This window comes from Carassius gibelio, chromosome B23, assembly GCF_023724105.1.
Source record: "Carassius gibelio isolate Cgi1373 ecotype wild population from Czech Republic chromosome B23, carGib1.2-hapl.c, whole genome shotgun sequence".
In the NCBI taxonomy this organism is placed as follows: Eukaryota; Metazoa; Chordata; class Actinopteri; order Cypriniformes; family Cyprinidae; genus Carassius; species Carassius gibelio.
Genome location: NC_068418.1, coordinates 7745948 through 7759733, shown reverse-complemented (window position 1 = coordinate 7759733; position 13786 = coordinate 7745948). Strand labels below are relative to the sequence as shown.

The 13786-nt window shown below is 37.6% G+C and overlaps 2 protein-coding genes across 2 annotated transcripts; both read left to right on the top strand.

Annotated features, from left to right (window-relative positions):
- The first annotated feature begins 2390 nt into the window (after positions 1–2390).
- On the top strand, positions 2391–7390 carry tmem106c (transmembrane protein 106C). Its single transcript, XM_052595117.1, has 8 exons — positions 2391–2684; positions 3817–4057; positions 4291–4354; positions 4705–4864; positions 5007–5147; positions 5844–5893; positions 5970–6023; positions 6304–7390. Exons 2-8 carry the CDS (start codon positions 3853–3855, stop codon positions 6458–6460), a joined length of 831 nt encoding a protein of 276 aa, XP_052451077.1. The 5' UTR covers positions 2391–2684; positions 3817–3852; the 3' UTR covers positions 6461–7390.
- Positions 7391–8435: 1045 nt separating this feature from the next.
- Positions 8436–11629, top strand: LOC128012188 (myoD family inhibitor domain-containing protein 2-like). Its single transcript, XM_052595263.1, has 3 exons — positions 8436–8626; positions 8714–8919; positions 10892–11629. Exons 2-3 carry the CDS (start codon positions 8715–8717, stop codon positions 11149–11151), a joined length of 465 nt encoding a protein of 154 aa, XP_052451223.1. The 5' UTR covers positions 8436–8626; position 8714; the 3' UTR covers positions 11152–11629.
- Positions 11630–13786: the final 2157 nt, after the last annotated feature.

The window sequence follows — 13786 nt, the reverse complement described above, 5'->3', positions numbered from 1 at the left end:
TTCAGAAAAATATACAATAATAGGTGAGGTGATGAGAGTGAATTGCAACCATTAGTTATAAGCTCAAAAAAACGTGCATCTATCCATCATAAAAAGTGCCTCGCACGGCTCCTGGGGGCTAATAAAGGCCTTCTGAAGCTAAGTGATGAGTTTGTGTAAGAAAAATATTAATGTTCAAAATTTTATAAAGTAAAATAACTAGCTTCCGGCAAAACAAACTTTCATATTTGACTTAAGTATAAAGCGCAACTTATGCGACTAATGCGACGTACAGCTGATATTTTCGCTACGCAAAAACACACTATATGCTACTTCCGATGTCAAAAGTTAACCGGAAGCTATAATTTTACTATAACATGTTCAATATCAATATTTTTCTTACACAAGCTCATCGCTGGCTACAGAAGGCCTTTATTAACCCCCGGAGCTTTGTGGGGCACTTTTATGATGGATGGAAGCACTTTTTTTGAGCTTATAACTGTTGGTTGCAAATCACTACCATTATAAAGCTCAGAAGCATCAGGGTGTTTATTGATATAACTCCGACTGGATTCGTCTGAAAGAAGAAAGTCACATACACCTAGGATGACTTGGGCTAATTTTCATTTTAAAGTGAACTAATCATTTAAGACTTTTAGAACCGCTCAAACGATTCAGCTGAATGAACGAGTCATTTATGGGGAAACAGCTCCAAACGGATCAAACTAAAATATGATTCATACCGGTTGATAAGAAATATTATTAAAAAGAAAAAATAAATCCTGATAGGTCCAAAAGGGGATTCAAGTTTCTGATTGCATCAGTAGATGGCGGGAATTATTATTATTATTATTATTTTACATTTGGAACCCGCTTGCTTTGTCCGCCAGAGATATACAAACAATGCATCCGAAATTTGTGAAACATGACCCCACTATTAGTGTACAAGTATTTTTTGGAATGATTCGAAACACGTCTCTGGGGACGCCTATCAGAAACTCCACAAAACATGCATAAATCAGCTTTTGAAACCCACTGCACATGTTGCATTGAAACATATAATATATTAAATGGAATTAAAAATAATCAAATACCAGGAAAAATGACATGTCTGTTATGTGATCTTTTATTAATTTGCAGAGCTTGTTTTGTTTGTTTTATTGTTTTAAATTTAAGAGACTTTTAACTAGGCTACTTAATTATCAAAATGACGTATACAAAAAGCGTCTACAAACTGATCCAAGATCAGGTAAAGCATACACATGAGTTTAATGGTTTATTTATTGTTGGCTTTTTTATTATTATAATTTGTATTATTTGCGAACTACAGACATTTTTAAACATTTCAAAACAATTGTGACGTACGAAGCCTGGTTTACCGGAATCACGTGACTTTGGCATTTGTTCGAAACAAATGATTCACAAAGGTTTCAAAGCTTCACAAAGCACAGGACTTCTGGGTTTAATTACATGTACGAGTACATAAAAATGCATGCTACTCATTTCTTCAAATATATACAGATGGGTGAAAGAGTACAGATACTGGATGCTGCATTCTGTGTCCCAGAGTTTGGGCAGAGGAAGGCTGATAACAGAGTGCATCGGTTGAGATGATATTTAATGGCACTAGAGTGGGTGTGTGAAGCTAGACCTGATAAACTAATAATATGTTCTGATTCCGTGGCAGTCCTTTTGAGTTTAAATCATTGGAAACAAATATATATATACATTTAAATCTTGATTAGGTTATACAGGTTACGACAGATGAGAATAATTCAGTTAATGTGGGTACCAGCACATGTGGTGATTACGTTAACGAGGAAGCAGACAAAATCACCAAAGAATCAATTAAAATGAAAGAAGCAAATATAAACATTACACTCAGTAGATCAGAAGGAAAACATTTTATTTCAGAAGCATGCAACAGGAACATCTAGCTACAGGTCGACACTATTACAAGGTTCAAAAACAAAGAAAAGCAAAATAATTCACGACTTAAGTAGGAAAGAACAAGTTTTATTCACACATTTACGAACAGGACATTCAAATCTAAATCACACTTTATAGAGAAACATGACACGTCTGTGTGGTGTTTTGTTTAACTCAAGAGCATGTTATGAAGATATGCAAGACATAAGCAGAAAGGAGAATTCTTTAGGAAGAATTACAAGCAGTAGGATACAATGAATGTACTATAACCAGCTTATTAAATGACAGTCCACATTCAGTAAAACAAATGCATGCAGTCATGAGATTTATTAGGACTATTGGCTTATGTAACAGGATATAGGAGCGTTTGTCCATTCTTCATCACAGTAGTGGCGGTGTGCACCTCCGACGTTGGTTGGCAACCCGCCATTACATCAAGAAGAAGAAGAAGAAGAAGAAGAAAGACTTTGAAAACAGCCATCACTAGAAAAGAGCTTCGTTAGCGACGCTACTACCCTTTATTGTGTGTTTATTAAGTAGCCGAACTTATTTTCCGATTGTGACACGCCGGTGGTGTGATTATGATCCCGCACGCAGGTGATCTCCTCGGCGGCAGATGGCAGTAGAGAGTCGATGTACTGACACTGACTGCAGACAGAGACAGAGAGAGAGACACACACAAACAACATACGACCCACCGAGAGCAGTCACACCGAGCAGCGTTGATATCTCTCTCTCTCTCTCTCTCTGTGTGTGTGTGCCTGCACAGATTAAAGGTAAGAGATGCTATATCAGGCGCACGAGCTCGACCGCGAACTCACAAGTTAGCGAAATATAACTTACGTTACCAAGCGCAAACGGATTGAAACTAAAGTTCCCGAATGAGTGCAGTGAGTTTGACAACGTGTGACGTTATAGCTGAATAAAGATGCTACAGTCAGCTGAACAGATAATAGACTGAGCTCAAACAGACATGTTATTCATTATATAAATATAAATATATATATATATAGAGAGAGAGAGAGATGGTTGGTTTACATTGTAAGTTAGTCTTGTACTGAATGACGTGATGAACAATGTAATTTAGTCAGTAATGTAATATCTATATTAACGTTACTCTTTTAAGGTAATGTATTCGGACCTCTTTTGTATTAATGTTAATTGTGCTCAGTGTTGGGAAGTTACTTTGGAAGTGTAATAAGTTACAGATCACACAAGGTAACGTTACCCAATTTAAAAATGTTATAAGTAGTGCAACTATTTCAATTAATTATTAAAGTAGCGTAACTGAATACATTTGGCTACTTTTTGATGACTTTTATACATTTATAATGTTTTTTAATATTTAAAGCAGGAAGGGTTAACCTTCCAGCAGTAACTTCCTCAACATGATCACTGTCAGACTTTCAAAACCCTTCTTCGCTTGAATCAAGATTATTATAAGTGCATTTTAAAGCACAAGATCAGACTTTAGCAGCTCTTCTTACTTTGAGATCGTTCTGAGGTTCAATCACAAGAAGTAGTTAATAGCTTTGAGACTGTTTCTGAAATCAAATATTTGCAGAGCTGTGAAATGATACACTTGCATCTAACAATGCCTTGAAAAAAAACAGCTATTCTTCAAAAATAAAGCATATATATATATATATATATATATATATATATAAAACAGCTATCGAATAATCATGTAACTATTATAATAACAATACATTTTGCATAATTACATGCGAGTAAGCCAAAGCCAAACCCTAAACATACAGTAAGTGCATGTAGTTAATTAATATCGACTGAAATGTATAATTGCACTGAAACGAGGACACTTTTATTTTGTAGTGGAATGATGTCATTGTGTTGCATGTCAGTATTTCCTCCCCTCGCTCTCTCTGACTCCTGATCATCTGTGTGTAGTCGCTGGTATCCTGCCGGAGCTGGTCTGTGCTTCTCATGGGTGCATCTGTGTGCCGGGCCGGCCGCTCGCTCCTGTCCCGTCACGGCAGGGCCGGTCACAAGGGCTCTCTGATGGGGGGGGATGACTCTCTGGACGGTCTGGACAGACAGGAGGACATCGCCCAGTTCCCGTACGTGGAGTTCACGGGCCAAGACAGCATCACCTGTCCGACCTGCCAGGGGTCCGGACGCATCCCTTCAGGTGCGGACGTCAAACACACAGCTCACATTTGAGTGTAATCAAAGAAAGGGTCTGGTGAAAGCATGTCTTGAACAATCTTCCCCAGTGATCACATCCATTATAAGGTGTTGTGTAAAGCAGCCGGTCCCTGTGTAATCTGTGCTATTGATTGAGGTCATGAGGTGGTAGAGATGAACACGTGCACTTTGCTCTGAACTTCTCATTGAATCATTTTATTTTCCTCTGTCTCTCAGGGCAGATGAATGAGTTAGTGGCTCTGATCCCCTACAGCGATCAAAGGTTACAGCCGAGGAGAACGTGAGTTATCACCATGTTCATTTCCGATGTTTGGAATCATGTTGTTCCAAACCTGAATGTGAGTTTCTGTTGGAAACAAAAGAAGATGTTTTCAAACCCAAGACTTGACTTCCATCGTATGGAAATAAAATATTATGGAAGTCATTGGGGACCTGGAAGTGTTTGGTTATATCCACATTATTCAAAATAATTGTGTGTGTATAGCAGAAGGAAGAAATTCACACAGGTTTGGAGCAACTGGAGGGTGAGCAAATGTTGATCGAACTTTCTTTTTTGAGTGAACCGTTTCCTTAAAACATGTCTTAACAGACAGAAATAGATGCCTGATTTTGCAGTTCTTGTCTTGGCAGGAAGTTGTATGTGGTGCTGTCAGTGATTTTGTGCCTGCTGGCGTCGTCTTTGGTGGCGTTCTTCCTGTTTCCACGTCCTGTGCTGGTTGTTGATGATGGCATTCGCTCTGTGACCGTGCACTTTGACCGTAACAACAGCAAAGTGATCATCAACATGACGGTGATTTCTGTTATATGTCTTTTCATTAATAATAAAAATCGGGAAAAAATCAAAAATTAATCAAAAAATGTAATTCAAATTTGCCCATTCATATAGATGGTTTTAAACTGTACTGAATTGAGTTGTGTTGTGCTTTGAACAGAGCTCTCTGAACTTCACCAACTCTAATTTCTTCACGGTGTTGGTGGACAGCGTGAGCTGCCAGGTGCTCTACATGAAGACGGTCATCGGCTCTCGACAGCTGGACAACATCATCCACATCCAGCCTCTCAGCCAGAGACAGGTGTGATCAGATGCTTTCTGAAAGTAGTCTCATTCTGCTCACCAAGGCTTATTATATTATTATAAAGAATATAATCAAATTTAGTTTTTTCATAATAGTCACCGCAAAAAAACAAAAACAAAAAAAAAGCTACAAATGTTCTCATCCTCATGCTATTCAAAGATGAGTTTGATTCTTCATCAGAACTGATTTGGAGAAATGTAGCATTGCATCATGTGTTCATCAATGGATGCTCTGCAGTGAATGGGTGCCGTCAGAATGAGAGTCCAAACTGCTGATAAAAACAACACAATAATCCACACCACCCCAGTCCATCAGTGAACATCCTTTTTCTTCACAAGACATGCACTGATGGACTGGAGTGGTGTGGATTATTGTGATGTTTTTTTTTGTTTTGAACTGTGATACAATGCTACATTTCTCCAAATCTGATGAAGAAACAAACTCGTCTACATCTTGGGTGGCTTGTGGGTGAGTAAATTCCAGCGTTACATTTCAAAAGGACAACATTTATTTGCAAAAGACATCTTTTGTAACATTATAAATATCTGTACTGTCACTTCTGATCGGTTTAATATGTCTTGGCTGAGAATTTCTCAGACCTTTAAGCACTAGACAATCGTTAAGTGGGAAAAAAGACTCTGACACTGATTGTTAAACTCTGGATAATAGTTGTGCTGTTGTTTTTTAATGCAGGTCAACTTCACCGTCAGTATGGAGATCGGAGGAAGTCTCTCTTACGTTTAGTGAGTATCAAATCCGTTCTCTCTGGATGAGTCTATGTATCTGATCTTTGAAATATTTTCACTCTTGTTTTCTCAGTGCCTTTTGCACCATGGCAAGCATCAAGGTCCACAACATTGTGGTGTTTCTCCAGTAAGTTTGTCATCACTATGTTTTCACATCCTCTTCTGCTCTTGTTCTACATTTGAAAGTTAGAGGTGCACTAAAGCATAAAGGTACAGTCCCATCACGAAAGTTCACAGGAGAGAAAAGGTCCATGCTTGAACACAAACAAACTGTAAAAAGCACAACTCCAGATTGCATGGATTTTACCAGTGGAAATGTTGTCGAGCCACACTAAATGTGGTCCTTAAGAACAGTTTTGCCTCTGAGTGTTATTCTGAGTCCTGACCGCTTCTCTTACACACCCCAGGACCTCTGTGAAAACCTCCTACATGGTGCGGGCGGCACAGAACACGCTGGAAGCGTACCGCTACATCGACTGTGGCGCTAACTCCACCATCCACCAGCCGTCAGGACTGGTGTGGTCTAAACCTCACCTCCCTCCGGACGGGAAACGGCTCCGGTGAAGCATCGGCCGGCGGACGCTCTGAAACCACGTGGCATTTCATCAGTTTGACTGCAGATTTTGTGCTGCACTGAATCTAAACTCATTGAACAGAGCAGCTGTGACGTGAGATTGTGTGATAACTACTAATTGAAAAACAAAGTCTTAAGCTGTAATGTTAATCTATAGTCTAATAAGGGTGTTATATAATTCTGCAGTGATTGATGAAAAAGGAGATGTCATTCATGGGTTGGCAATGATGAGGTGCACTTTGATGTGTGAAGCTGTTCTGTGAAATATTTTGTAAATTTTTGATTAAGTCTTATGCAAAGACCAAGAGTCAGATCAAGTGACATGCATGTGTGTATGTTCTCACGGGGTTTGGTTTGTTGTGAAGTGAAAACTGTTCAGACTGCAGTGTGGTACTGAGAATGAGGGAACGGTTACAAAACAGCAGTTTGCTTCTGTGATGCCACGAAAACTGAGGCCATCAGATGTACAATAGCAGGATGTTTTGTTCTCACTCAAACATTGTTTTTACCACTAGAATCAGCTTACTGGTTTAAAAAAAAGGTACAAAAGCTATTCTTGGGTTGGTATCCTTTCAAAATGTACTAATATAGGGACTAATGTGTACATGTTTGGTGCTAATGTACCGACATGCATGTTTTACAGGTAAAAGAGATGCAAATGTGTTCTTTAAAAAAAAAAAAAAAATACCACCGGAATTACAGCTTTTGTACCTTTTTTTTTTTGTAGGTGTTTAAGAAGGGCTTTTGTTTCTATGTGAAGTTGCACATTTTGGATAATTTATTGCTATTTTTATATTTAATCTCATTTTCGTGCCTTGAGATATGATTGTGTTTTTGACTGTATGAACTGAGAAAAATAAGATGGTAATAAAAATGCTTAAAGAGTTTGCAAAGATAAATAAACTTTTCTTTTGTCAATAGTTTTGTGTTTATGAATAGCCACCGTTTTACAATTACCACATGCCATATTCAACATTTAGAATATAAACCATCGGTTTCACTTCAGCAGAGGTGTAAAATATTTGAGAAATTTTACTTGAATACTGTACTTAAGTATTATTTTGGGGGAGTTTTACTTTAATCCACTACAATTTAAACACTACTTGATTACATTTCTGAAGAAAAAACTATACTTTTTACTCCTTACAGTTTTATTTCATCTTGTAAATTACATTATATTTTTATTTCTTCTTATGCACATTAAAAATGGTAAACAGAAGCTCAAACGTGTGAAAACTAATGAGCATTGTTTTAATGCATCACACACATTTCTACATCAGTTATGACTTTATCAGATAAACGTCTGGCTTCAAAAGTTCACCTTCAAATCTGAGGAAGCATATTGAGGTAGCAAAGTTGCGTTTTCCCGCCCAAAAAGATTATTCATTCTTGTATTCCGTCTGGAATATATTTCTAGCTTCTCCATCACATCTCGTGTGTGTGTGTGTTCCGCTATGTTTCATTTTAATTGTTGTTGTTGAACTAAATATACATGTTTGACCTGTGCCAATGCATTTTTTTCGTTCTCTCCCTTTAACCACTCTTCTGTATTGTGTGTCCGAAAAAAAGGTACTTCTGCTTTTTTTAATACTTGAGTTGTACTTTTTAAAGTTGTACTTTTTTCCTTTTACTCACGTATGATTCTGACCAGATACTTGTACTTTTAATTGAGTCAAATTTTCACTTGTACTTGTACTTACACTTGAGTAACATTTGTGAGTACTTCTTACACACCTGCACTTCAGTAGGACAAAGCTTTGCAAACTGCCTGACTTTTGTCCCTCTTTTTGTCAATTTTAATGTAATTCAGTAGCATTAAAACCAAAGAAGCGTCACTGAAATGATGCAGCAACAAAAGCCCTGATGAAATCCATTTCTCAAAGCTGCAGGCACGCTGGAATCTCTCCAGAAACTCTTTGCACATGGATGGGGTTTAATAATTTATACAGCACAGGTTATTCTACAGCCATATCTCCTTTCTCATGCTCAGGTCCGTCATTATAGTTTCCAGTGCTCTTTAAACCCTGCAGATTCATCTTGTCCCGGCATAGTTGGCTGGCTCTGGCTCGTGTGAAGCTCAGGTTCGACTCAAGTGTTCAGCTCACTTGTTCTTAACAGGCTCGTATCAGGAGGCAGGGCTGCTGGAATCACTCAAGGTATGATGGGATCACGTCTTGCTTTAGCATGGCCGTTTGCTGTAATGTGTGTTCTCATGTCCCTCTATGATTGTGTTTCGCATGCAGAATGAGTGGAGCTGTGGTTAGCGGGGTGAGGAGGTTGAGCACCATCTCAGAGCAGGACGGGGACACTGAAGCAGAGCCCGTGTCCCTCGTGTCCTCGGGGGACAGTGAGTGGGCCGGATCCAGTGCTTCGCTCTGCTCTGGTGGAAGACCCAGCGTCCAGAGCAGCACCTTCACCTCCTCTGAGTCCTGTCAGCCGGACGCAGCAGGTACTGTCAGGAAGGTGTCACTTTAACTGCACTCGGCCTGATGCTGATTCATGTCTGTGTAAACAACTCTGCTTATGTTCTTACCACTTAATGACCATTTGATAAATTCAGATAAGGAATCGCTAAATCAATTAAAATCTGAAGATGAATAGATAAAACAATGAATGCAACCATATTCAGATTAGTTATGAGTAATATTATGTAGTAATTTCATAAAACATTGATACGTAAGAAAAATGTATAATATAGAAATAATTATGAAATAAAAAAATAAATACAAAAATTTACAGGTGGTATTTTTTTACAATAGTTTTAAATTGTTATTCAATTATTATTGTATAATTTCAATTATAAGCACAAATAGACCAGTTACATGTATGTACTATATATAATGTATAAAGTTTTATCTATATCTATTTTCATTCATTCATTCATTCATTCATTAAGAAGAAATAGTCATTGCATTCAGCAAGGATCCAAAGAGACAATAAAGACAACTGCATTTTTAAAAAAAAGATTATGAGAAAATGATAATAACGACTGCCGAAAATTCTGATTTGCACTGCAGAAATAATTAGTTTTAAAAATGAATGAAATAGTAAACGGTTATTTTAAATTGCATTAATATTGTACTGTATTTACTGCATGTTGATCGAATAAATGCAGAATATTAAATTGTATATTGTTGAAGTAAATCTCAAGTTAAAATGGTCCTCTGACATTTCAGTGTTTAAAGAGAAGAGTGGTGTTATATATTCACTGAAAAAATAAAAAAATACGATCAGTGACTCATGATGTGGTTAACTTATGTTTTTACATTACTGATACTCGTCAAAAGTCACAAGTTATATGAGATTCAACTTAATTTTTCTGAAGTCAGTTTAGGAAATTACTTGCACGGTCAATTTGATGAAAATTTAAGCCAGCGACCTAGGTTTTTAGGTTGAAATAGTTGGATTGAATTTTACAGTGTTATTATACGTACATTGTTCTGTTTTCACTTTTTGTTCATCTTGCAGAAGCGACACAACTTAAATGGCTTTTGGTTGTTGCTCAAAGTCCCTTCCTGTTAAACTCTGTTGTTTCAACACCCACTGAAGTATCAGTCACTCGCTCTTGTCCCGGACACACTTGTAAAACACGCTAACTTGATGTGCTTGCAGCTCTCACGCAGAGAGAAGTGCACTTTAATGAGCACTTACACCAACAGATGCTAAAACACTCCCAGAGTGACTCAGAAAAGCCTTATGCAGCACAGATGCCCATAAACCTGTACTTTGAGATATATATGATATTCTATAATTCTCTCACTATTGTGTGCTCATCCTATGTAGCAGATCTCTATTTCATATCACATGTGCCGATAAAAGGATGCATGGAGGTTCAATCATCTTCTCATCCTGTCTGGAGCGACTGATTGCTGCCATTTTCAGTGTAATTAGAGCAGCCTGCACTTAACTCGGTGCACGGATGTCTGCACAAATAAATAATGTAGTGTTGAGATAAAGATGACCAGCACTTCAGAAAGTAAATGTGCAATGGAATGTTTATTAAAACTTATTGAATATGCTCTTTTATAAGTATTCATGCAGCTATCAATGACAAAAAGTACTGTACTATGGTATCACCATGCATTTTGGACATTTTTTTTTGTGGCATGCTATAACCACTGTACTTCTTTTTTTGAAGGCTAATTTCCATCAAATAAATTAGTAGTGTTTCATTATTATTGCCACTCAGGGATTGTCCTAGACCTTTCAGCGGGCTTCAGACCAGGCCCACAAAACAAATATAGGAGGCTACTAGATTTATTTAGACTTTGACGATTGGGATTTTGACGTTCTCAGCCACGCAGAAGCACCTCGCAAGCATTCCCTGGAAACACTCAAGCTTTGTGATTTGAGGTACTGCACAGTCAAGCAAGGCTCAAGTCTCTGAAACATGTTTGCTTTGTTGATTTCGGTCTCTCCAGATGACTGCGCCTCCATCCTGCTGGCTTGCCTCTACTGCCGCTTCTGTGACGTCATGGCCATGCTTCCTGACGCTTGTGAGCGAGCGTTTGGCCGCTGCTTCCCCTCTTACAAGTATTACAACACCTCGGATGAGCCGGCCAAAGGAAAAGACTGCTGCAGCTGTAAGGTGGATTTTGACTGTGGTTTCATGAACTCCTGTCATGAGGCCAGTGAGCTGATAGAGCTGGCGATGGAGATATCTGAGGTCTGCTACCGCTGAGAGCCTCTCCACTGTCTGTCATCCAGGACTGAGATAAACCATCGCTGCTTGAGTCCTATCTTCATATGGTGCACGTTTCTAAAAGACTCGGAGTTACAGTGTTTCATTGTCTCTAAAGACATTTGTGATTTCATGCAGGAGAAACCAAAGTTCTGGTTTTAGGCAACAAAATAAAGCATGTAACTGTGCTTGATCTTTTTTTATTTTTTTTTACTGAAACTTTTTATAAACAACAATATGCACAATGCATTTACTTAAAATATTAACATTAAAAATCATACTAATAATAAGGATAGGATAAGATAAGTAACCATACAAAATGAAACATTAATTAAATGAAAAAAAGAAACTGTTAATAACTTACAAACTTGATTCCAAAAAAGTTGGGACACTGTACAAATTGTGAATAAAAACAGAATCCAATGATGTGGAAGGTCTTTGTCGTATCTTCATCATTATGATGCACCAAATGTTTTCTTTCACCCATAGATGAAATTATGCCATTTCAGTGCCCGGATCCTTCTTCTACGCAGCCATGATGTTGTAATTGATGCAGTATGTGGTCTGGCATTGTCATGTTGGAAAGTGCAAGGTCTTCCCTGAAAGAGACGACGTCTTGATGGGAGCAGATGTTGCTCTAGAACTTGGATATACCTTTCAGTATTGATGGTGCCTTTCCAGATGTGTAAGCTGCCCATGCCACACACATTCATGAAACCCCATACCATCAGAGATGCAGGCTTCTGAACTAAGCGCTGATAACAACTTGGGTTGTCCTTGTCCTCTTTAGTCCAGATGACATGGCGTCCCAGTTTTCCAAAAAGAACTTCAAATTTTGATTTGTCTGATCACAGAACAGTTTTCCACTTTGCCACAGTCCATTTTAAATGAGCCTTGGCCCAGAGAAAACACTTGTGCTTCTGGATCATGTTTAGATATGGCTTCTTTTTTTACCTGTACAGTTTTAGCCGGCACGAATAGCACGGTGGACTGTGTTCACCGACAATGTTTTCTGGAAGTATTCCTGAGCCCATGTTGTGATTTCCATTACAGTATCATTCCTGTATGTGATGCAGTGATGTCTAAGGGATGAAGATAACGGTCATCCAGTGTGGTTTTCTGGCCTTGACCCTTACGCACAGAGATTGTTCCAGATTCTCTGAATCTTTGGATGATATTATGCACTGTAGATGATGATAACTTCAAAATCTTTTCAGTTTTCCTCTGAGAAACTCCTTTATTATTTTGCTCCACTATTTTTCGCCGCAGTATTGGGGGAATTGGTGATCCTCTGCCCATCTTGACTTCTGAGAGACACTGCCACTCTGAGAGGCTCTTTTTATACCCAATCCTGTTCTTAATTGAACTAATAAGATTCAAATTGGTCCTCCAGCTGTTCCTTATATGTATATTTAATTTTTCCAGTATCTTATTGCTACCTGTCCCAACTTTTTTGTTATGTGTAGCTCTCATGAAATACAAAATGAGCCAATATTTTGCATGACATTTCAAAATGTCTCACTTTCAACATTTGATGTTATCTGTATTCTATTGTGAATAAAATATAAGTTTATGAGATTTGTAAATTATTCCATTCCTTTTTTACTCACAATTTGTACAGTGTCCCAACTTTTTTGGAATTGGGTTTGTAAAATAAATACCAATACAGTAATTATTAACTAAATAACTGACCAAATGACCAAGAAAATATGTTTTAATTAGTGTTCCGGTCTGTTGGAAAAAAATCTAATTTCAGCAGTCATTTTCTCATATAAATATATATATATAAATATATATATATATATATATATATATATATATATATATATATATATATATATATATATATATATATATATATATATATATATATATATACAGTATTGTTCAAAATAATAGCAGTACAATGTGACTAACCAGAATAATCAAGGTTTTTAGTATATTTTTTATTGCTACGTGGCAAACAAGTTACCAGTAGGTTCAGTAGATTGTCAGAAAACAAACAAGACCCAGCATTCATGATATGCACGCTCTTAAGGCTGTGCAATTGGGCAATTAGTTGAAAGGGGTGTGTTCAAAAAAATAGCAGTGTCTACCTTTAAATGTACAAACTCAAAACTATTTTGTACAAACATTTTTTTTTTTCTGGGATTTAGCAATCCTGTGAATCACTAAACTAATATTTAGTTGTATGACCACAGTTTTTTAAAACTGCTTGACATCTGTGTGGCATGGAGTCAACCAACTTGTGGCACCTCTCAGCTGTTATTCCACTCCATGATTCTTTAACAACATTCCACAATTCATTCACATTTCTTGGTTTTGCTTCAGAAACAGCATTTTTGATATCACCCCACAAGTTCCAAATTGGATTAAGGTCTGGAGATTGGGCTGGCCACTCCATAACATTAATTTTGTTGGTTTGGAACCAAGACTTTGCCCGTTTACTAGTGTGTTTTGGGTCATTGTCTTGTTGAAACAACCATTTCAAGGGCATGTCCTCTTCAGCATAGGGCAACATGACCTCTTCAAGTATTTTAACATATGCAAACTGATCCATGATCCCTGGTATGCGATAAATAGGCCCAACACCATAGTAGGAGAAACATGCCCATATCATGATGCTTGCACCTCC

What these genes read in the sequence shown, in the direction of transcription:
- tmem106c (XM_052595117.1), top strand. Translation starts at nt 3,853, where the DNA reads ATGGGTGCATCTGTGTGCCGGGCCGGCCGCTCGCTCCTGTCCCGTCAC. An exon ending in AGCCTCTCAGCCAGAGACAG is followed by an intron (nt 5,148 to 5,843) that starts GTGTGATCAGAT and finishes TTTTTAATGCAG; the next exon opens with GTCAACTTCACCGTCAGTAT. An exon ending in GGAAGTCTCTCTTACGTTTA is followed by an intron (nt 5,894 to 5,969) that starts GTGAGTATCAAA and finishes TTGTTTTCTCAG; the next exon opens with TGCCTTTTGCACCATGGCAA.
- LOC128012188 (XM_052595263.1), top strand. Translation starts at nt 8,715, where the DNA reads ATGAGTGGAGCTGTGGTTAGCGGGGTGAGGAGGTTGAGCACCATCTCA. An exon ending in CTGTCAGCCGGACGCAGCAG is followed by an intron (nt 8,920 to 10,891) that starts GTACTGTCAGGA and finishes CGGTCTCTCCAG; the next exon opens with ATGACTGCGCCTCCATCCTG.